General features: G+C 41.5%; 1 protein-coding gene across 2 annotated transcripts in view; it reads right to left on the bottom strand.

Moving 5' to 3' along the window:
* Positions 1-4,698: 4,698 nt before the first annotated feature.
* The window catches only part of LOC102441818 (ras-related protein Rab-11B), a 12,996-nt gene continuing 10,097 nt past the window's right edge, over positions 4,699-7,597 (bottom strand). The window contains exons 2-3 of one of the 2 annotated variants that reach the window (XM_023753567.1): positions 6,132-6,335; positions 4,699-5,796 (exon numbers count right to left, since the gene is read on the bottom strand). In XM_023753567.1, coding sequence (XP_023609335.1) covers positions 5,273-5,796; positions 6,132-6,264 — 657 coding nt within the window. In that variant the 5' untranslated portion in view covers positions 6,265-6,335 and the 3' untranslated portion in view covers positions 4,699-5,272. Of the gene's footprint in view, positions 5,797-6,131; positions 6,782-7,597 lie in introns of those variants that run through there. The other variant, XM_014455537.2, reaches the window with a different exon arrangement.

Raw genomic sequence — 7,597 nt, forward strand, 5'->3', positions numbered from 1 at the left:
TGTACTGTAGTATTAAAGAACAACTGGGATGTGCCCCATAAACTCTTCTTCCACCCCTCTTTCTCCTTTTTGTAGGGGGAAGGCATATATGATGGATGGAACTTACACAGCCTTCACAGATCAGGAAGTGGAAGGCACATGCTAAGGATGGCAGAGAAATTAGACAGCACGTGTTCCTGATACCTTCACCTGGCCACCTCTGCCTGCTTAGCTTGGAACTTTTATGTGAAGGACAAAAACACTCTTTTATTTAAGCTACTGTACCGGGTTTAATATTGTACCCCCCAAATTTTTGAGCTCTTCAGAACCTCAGAATGTGGGCAATAGTATGTATGCAGATGTCATTAGTCAGGATGAGATCATACTTGGTGTAGGGTGGGCCCTAAATCCAATATGACTGGTGGCCTTATGAAAAAAGAGACATGAAGACAGAACACCAAGTGATACATCTCTAAGCCAGAAACTGCCAGTGATGGCCAGCAACCACTGGAAGTTTAGGAAGAGGCAAGGAAGTATCATGACCTAGGGCAGTGGGTTGGCAAACTTTGGCTCGCGAGCCACATGCAGCTCTTTGGCCCCTTGAGATGGCTCTTCCACAAAATACCGACTTCTGCGCATGGGCCACGAAGTTTCAATCGCACTGTACATGTGCGCCCGCACGTGGTATTTTGTGGAAGAGCCACACTCAAGGGGCCAAAGAGCCGCATGTGGCTCGCGAGCCGCAGTTTGCCGACCACTGACCTAGGGCATTCAGAAAGCACCTTGACACTTTGATTTCAGATTTGCAGCTTCCAGAACTGAGACAGAATTCATTTTTGTTGTTTTAAGCCTCCTGGTTTGTGGGGATTTGCAATGGCAACCCCAGGAAACAGTTAAAGCTACTGTTATAGTTTGCTGTCTTTGTAATATGAGGCCTAACCTAACCCTTATATAGTCATCATGTAGAACACACTACTTTTCCCACTTGATTCTAATGTCACTGCTCACTCAAGAAATGAAAGTTCTGCTGGAAAATGGCTGATTTCTTCCACTGATTTATAGGCGATAAAGAACTCTGCCCAGAACCTTCCTCACTCCACCTGCCACTGAGATTCAGTAGTGTTCTCTGTGACCGCCTTTCTTGTAAAAAATGCAATAGGAGGGCAGACCAGGAAAACTGACTGATTAATAAGATTACTCAGTTTACTTTCTAATACATAAGTTCTCTTTCATTCTTGTTCCATCTTTCCTGATCACTCTTCGCCCTTCTCTATCTACCCTTGGGCCCACCCATTCTGGGCAAGGAACCTTTGGGCTATCCCAGAAACCACTCAAGTGCTAACTAGGGCATATATTTTAGAGCTGGCTAAAGTAGCTAAGGGAACAAGGCCACGCTCCAAAATTTCAGATATATAATTGCATTAACTCCAAAAAGAAAAGAACAAAAACAACCAGTTTTAGTTGGATAATTGCCATGTGAAGTTAACTCTAGGTGAGAGAAGTGCTTTCAATGCAGCTAACAAGATCCTTACTTTTTGCTTTTCATCATGATATAAAGGCCAAGTGCCAACCTGAAGAGAAAACACAAGCTTTGCTGACAGCCTGATCCATCAATGCCTCTCTGGTGCAGCAACAATGAATTCAGGAGAATGTGCAGTCAAGTTCCTCCTTTCCCAACACTGCATGACTCCATTCATCTGTTTTCAATTACATTAATGCCTCAGGTGAATCACTGCCACACTTTGAATGTCAGATACAGAAACCCTTTTTTAGTGATGGCAGAGGTTAGAAGAGAAACTAAAAATGTTTTAAAAATAAAATCAAGTTTCCTTTGAGTTCACTTATATATCTTTTAATTCTCTTAAAACATCACTTACTAAAAAAAAAAAAAAAAATCACTTACTGATTGCCGCAATCTGCACGGCTGGGTTCAGGATCTGAAGGAGGGGCCGACGCACAAATGATAACACTAGACCAGAAATATGAATTATTAAGGGGTGGGGCCAGGTGGTATCTCTTTTGTGAAGAGCACACTGACCTCTGGCCAGTCCATTTTTTATTTACTTGAATACACATTTGCCCTTTAGCAATGCATATAGGCATATGAAAGGTAAAGTTTGGTAAACAGTAAAAGGATTACCAGGTTAGGGAATTGCCTTGAGCCACCACTATCTCAATAGATGAGGTGCTTAGCATCAGCCTTCTGTGTTCCTTGGTATACTCTCATGATAGTATCGGCAGTGGATGGCTTCCCACAACTTATTAAAAGAGGTGAAGAATAATTTTTTACCCAAAAGCCACACCAAAAATGTTCAGAGCTCAAAGAAGTTGTTATTCATTAAATAGATATTTCAGAGCCTACTATGTGCCAGCTGGTACTGGGCATATTGGCAGGATAGACACTTTTTGCACTTGTGAATTTTATGGTCTGGTGAGGGTAGATTTGCAGCCATGCAAGCTCCATGGTGTGACAAGTGCTATGATATTATAGGCTGACAAAGGGTGTAATGGGAACAGAGCCCACACCTAGAGTGGAGTGTACTTACATGTATATGTGTATACATATGACATATATACAGGCTGACCGGTATTAATAGGCATTATTAAACTAAGCATTAAAGCCTGAAGAATAAGCAGAAATTACCCAGGGTGAAGTGGAACAAATGCTTTGAAGCCACATAGGCAGAACTATGAAAAGTTCAGTGTGGCTGCCCTGGACGTGAAATGGGGGGGATGGTGAGTGGTGAGGATAGAAAAGTATACAGGGCATGAGATCGGGGGCTTTGTTAGACATATGAAAGATAATCCAGGAAGCTCTGAGTTTGAGGGCACTGACTCAACTAAGGGGTAAAGTCTAGGCCTCAGGCTGAAACTGGAGTTTTAAAAGTTTGCTGAATTAAATGGGGGTAGGGGATCCAAGGTCACCATCCAAATACCAGTTGAGGAATGTAGCCCTTTTTGAATAGCTTGTATCCAGCTAAAACTTGGGGCTCTTTCCAAGGAAAGGGTGTATAAGTGGATATTAGGGTAAGTAACCAGCAATATTCCATAAGTCAGGGTGGCTTATTATTTTGTTGTTGCTTATTTTGGCCACATATGTATTTCAAGTGCTTAGACAACTGCCTATACATAGTAGCTATTAAATAAATATTTGTTGAAATAATAAAACAAAGAAAACTTAATTAATATCCTCAAAGAGATAAAGGAAAGACCAGGATGCCATGTTAAAAAAAGACAAGGAAGGAAGGAAGGAAGGAAGGAAGGAAGGAAGGAAGGAAGGAAGGAAGGAAGGAAGGAAGGAAGGAAGGAAGGCAGTATATCAAAATAACATTTCAAAAAGAGTTTAAGATCCAATATTTGATTGACATTTAAGAAAAAGAAAACTACGCCGAAACCGGTTTGGCTCAGTGGATAGAGCGTCGGCCTGCGGACTGAAGGGTCCCAAGTTCGATTCCGGTCAGGGGCATGTACCTGGGTTGCGGGCACATCCCCAGTAGGAGATGTGCAGGAGGCAGCTGGTCGATGTTTCTCTCTCATCGATGTTTCTAACTCTCTATCTCTCTTCCTTCCTCTCTGTAAAAAAAAAATCAATAAAATATATTTAAAAAAAAAGAAAAAGAAAACTAAATGATGAAGCAATAATAATACTCAATAATACTTAATACATAATACAAGATTAACTTCTCAGACCTTAAAAACACAAGTTCCTAGATTGAAAGGGCCAACCACATGACATTTCTGAATATTGCGAATAAAGATCCTAAATGTTTCCAGAGAGAAAGAGGCACATCACATTTATTTATTTACTTATTTAATATATTTTTATTGATTTCAAAGAGGAAGGGAAAGAGGGAGAGAAATAGAAACATTAATGGTGACAGAGAATCAGTGACTGGCTGCTTCCTACACACCCCACACTGGGGATCGAGCCTGCAACCTGGGCATGTGCCCTGACCAGGAATTGAACCCAGCAATCTTTTGGTCAGACACAATGCCCAAATAAGCCATACCAACCAGAGCAGACATGTCATATTTAAAGAAAAAACAGAGTAGCATCATACTTCTCAGCATAAACCATAAGAATTAAAATAAAATGGAGTAGTATCTCAGAAGTCTGATGGAACACTGTTTAGAAACCAGCCACATCCTACATAATAAAAGCCTAATATGCTAAGTGTCCACTCGTCCATTCAACCAAAGCATAATATGCTAATGATATGCTAAGGCCGCTCAACCGCTCGCTATGATGTGCACTGACCACCAGGGGACAAATGCTCCAACTAGTAGGTTAGTTTGCTGCTGGGGTCCGGCCGATCAGAACTGAGCGAGATGGGCCGGACATGCCCTGAAGCCCTCCCACGGTCCCTCCCTGGCTGGCCAACCTCCCGCGTCCCTCCCTGGTCCGATTGTGCACTGGTGTTGAATTGGAGCAGAAGGCCAGGGTACTGATGGGGGCGTCTTCAGGAAAAATACAAGGCTGATAGACTAACTGATATACCTGACCTGGAGAGAAAGGAGTGAATGACAGATAAAAACCAATGGGAGAATGACAAAAAAAAAAAACAAACTTAAAATTTTAAGTACATATACAGTGGGGCCTTGACTTACGAGTGTCCCGACTAACGAGTTTTTTGAGATACCAGCCGATTTTTTGCATTGAGTTGACAGAGTAATTTAACGAGCTCCTTAACGAACTCGGTCTAGGAACTAATTAAACTCATAAGTCAAGGCCCCACTGTACTAAACAATTTTTAAAAACTGGGCAATTATTATTAATTCTAGGAAAACCCAAAAGTTATATAAGAAAATAATCATAATATATTCCCTGGATCATACATGAATTATACTTATGTACTAGTAAGTTAGCAGTGACTACTGCTTTACCAAAAAAACAACATTCTCATGAAGTTCCTAGGGAAATATATTTTGTTAAAGTAAAATTTGATGTAAATATGTTAGAAGAATTGAGGAGAAATGGGACATGAGCAGTTCAGTTTAGAGAGCTGAATAAATCCCTCCTCTCTCCGATAACAAAAAAATCATTAGAAAAATGTTTAAAAATAATAAATCAAGAAATAGTACTATAAGCAATGGAGTTAAAAATAGGAAAATAAATACCATAAAAAGACAGTTACAAGAGTGCAACATTTTTTTTTTTCTGCAGAGCTCAGTGGAGGGGTAGAAGCCAGTCACAGAGTGACAGAGAGGGTCAGGTCAGAGAAGACATCATGATGAGGGGCAGGCAAAGGATGAGGATGTGCACGCACGCATATTTGGACGAGGCACGGGGCAGTCACAGATTCTGGCAGCATTGCAGCTTGTTCGGTTTCTGTCCATCAGTAGTGGGTGGCACGCTGATGTCCACCACGTTGTTACCAGGGGACTCATCATGGGCTGCGCGGTCTGCAATTTGCTTCTGTGACAGGATGCGGTAGATCTCTGTGAGAATGTTCTTGAAAGCTTCCTCTATGTTGGTGGAGTCCAAGGCTGAGGTCTCAATGAAGGACAAGTTGTTCTTCTCTGCGAAGGCTCGGGCCTCATCAGTGGGCACAGCCCGCAGGTGGCGCAGGTCACTCTTGTTGCCCACCAGCATGATAACGATGTTACTGTCAGCATGGTCCCTCAGCTCCTTCAGCCAGCGTTCCACATTCTCATATGTCAGGTGCTTGGCGATGTCATACACCAGCAGTGCACCCACTGCACCTGGGTAGTACGCGGAGGTGATGGCGCGGTAGCGTTCCTGGCCAGCGGTGTCCCAGATCTGCGCCTTGATGGTCTTGCCGTCCACCTGGGTGCTGCGGGTGGCAAACTCCACACCAGTGGTTCCCAAACTTATGTGGCCTACCGCCCCCTTTCCAGAAAAAATATTACTCAGCGCCCCCTGGAAATTAATTTTTTTTTAATTTTAATAGCAATTAAACAGAAAGATATATGTATTAATGTTTCTACCTTTTTCGTAAAATATAGTAAAGAAAAGTGTAAATTAGAAACATTGAAGTTTGAAATTATGAAACTACTTATTGAACTCAGAATAGAAAGGTAATACAAAAAAAGTTAAAACAAATGCACCTGTGGCCATCACCGCCCCCCTGGATCGCTGCAGCGCCCACCAGGGGGCAGTAGCGCCCACTTTGGGAATCACTGCTCCACACCAATGGTGCTCTTGCTCTCCAGGTTGAATTCGTTGAGGGTAAAGCCGGACAGCAGGTTGCTCTTCCCCACACCCGAGTCCCCGATGAGCACCACTTTGAATAGGTAGTCGTACTCGTCGTCCTGGGTCCCCATTGTCCTGGCGCTTCCGGCGGGATCCACGACTCCGCAGCCCCACCACAAACACCCCAGAGTGCAACATTTTTCTTTGGGAAACAGGATTGGTGGGGAAGAGGGCTGTTATAATTTGCTATGAGTCTTTGAGCACTTAGTGACTTTATTATTAATATGACTAAAATTAAAAACAGAATAGTTTTATAGCCCTAAAGTTACTTTTCAACCCAAATTTCAGTAATAACTATGACTCAATACAGTTGGCTCCTCATAAAATTCCTATATATCCATACTCATCTAGGATGGTTTACTGACTTGCCATCATTTTATTACTGAAGTGATACAGCATCAGTATGGTTTTGTTTTTTTGTTCTTATTTATGACCCTAAAAACAGTACTGTAAATAACTGCCAAGTGTGTCTTTGCTAACTTAAGACTTTTTTCAAATTATCAGATTTTGATTCTATTTGTTCCTTGTTTTTCCAAGATAAATCGGTAATAATATTCCCTTAGCCACTCCATTAGTTGGCTAATATTCCCTTAGCCAACTTCCTCCCTTCATGTAACTTCTAGTTTCAAAAGCCACACACCTGTCCCACAGGCTCTGTTATGAACCCTTCCATGGGGAACAGTGCCTTAGCTTATCAGAAACTTTGAAAAGGACACTTCAGCAATGGGAGAAAAGTGCACCAGACAGAGGAAGAGGTATTTTTAATATCGTGTGAGAGTGCAGAGGAGGGGAAAGGTGGTTGCTAAAGAAAAAACCCCAGCTGTTACCAAATCTGGAAGTGGCTGGTGTCCTGAAACATATTTAAAAATATCTGCAGACCTTATAACTTTTAAAGGGACAATAATGTAACAACACTGTTTTCCTTTGTTATCATAGTTGTATGAACCCATAAAATATTTCCCTAATCTTTCCTGTTCTCACACTTAAAAAAAAAGTTTTAGGTTACTTTTAAAACATTAAATCTATTTTGTGACTGTCTAGCTGATAACAGAAACAAAGGAGGCTTACTAAACAGCATTTCACAAAATAGGGTTTATGTGTTGCTCTTCACTTAACAATTATCTTAATAACAGAACTGGGTAAGAATAATACATTTCTAAAAGGAAATTGCTATTTTTTTCTATATTGTCAATATATGTGCATTTATATAAAATGTCATTATTGAATTCACTGGTCTTCAAAAGATCTAAAAATCCTTAGAATATCATGCTTTAAAAAATAAAACAGCCTGGTCCATGTGGCTCAGTGGTTGAGCATCAACGGATGAACCAGGAGGTCAAGGTTCGATTCCCGGTCAGGGAACATGCCTGGGTTGTGGGCTCAATCCCGTGCAGGGCATGCCGG

Source organism: Myotis lucifugus, unplaced genomic scaffold, assembly GCF_000147115.1.
Source record: "Myotis lucifugus unplaced genomic scaffold, Myoluc2.0 scaffold_47, whole genome shotgun sequence".
In the NCBI taxonomy this organism is placed as follows: domain Eukaryota; kingdom Metazoa; phylum Chordata; class Mammalia; order Chiroptera; family Vespertilionidae; genus Myotis; species Myotis lucifugus.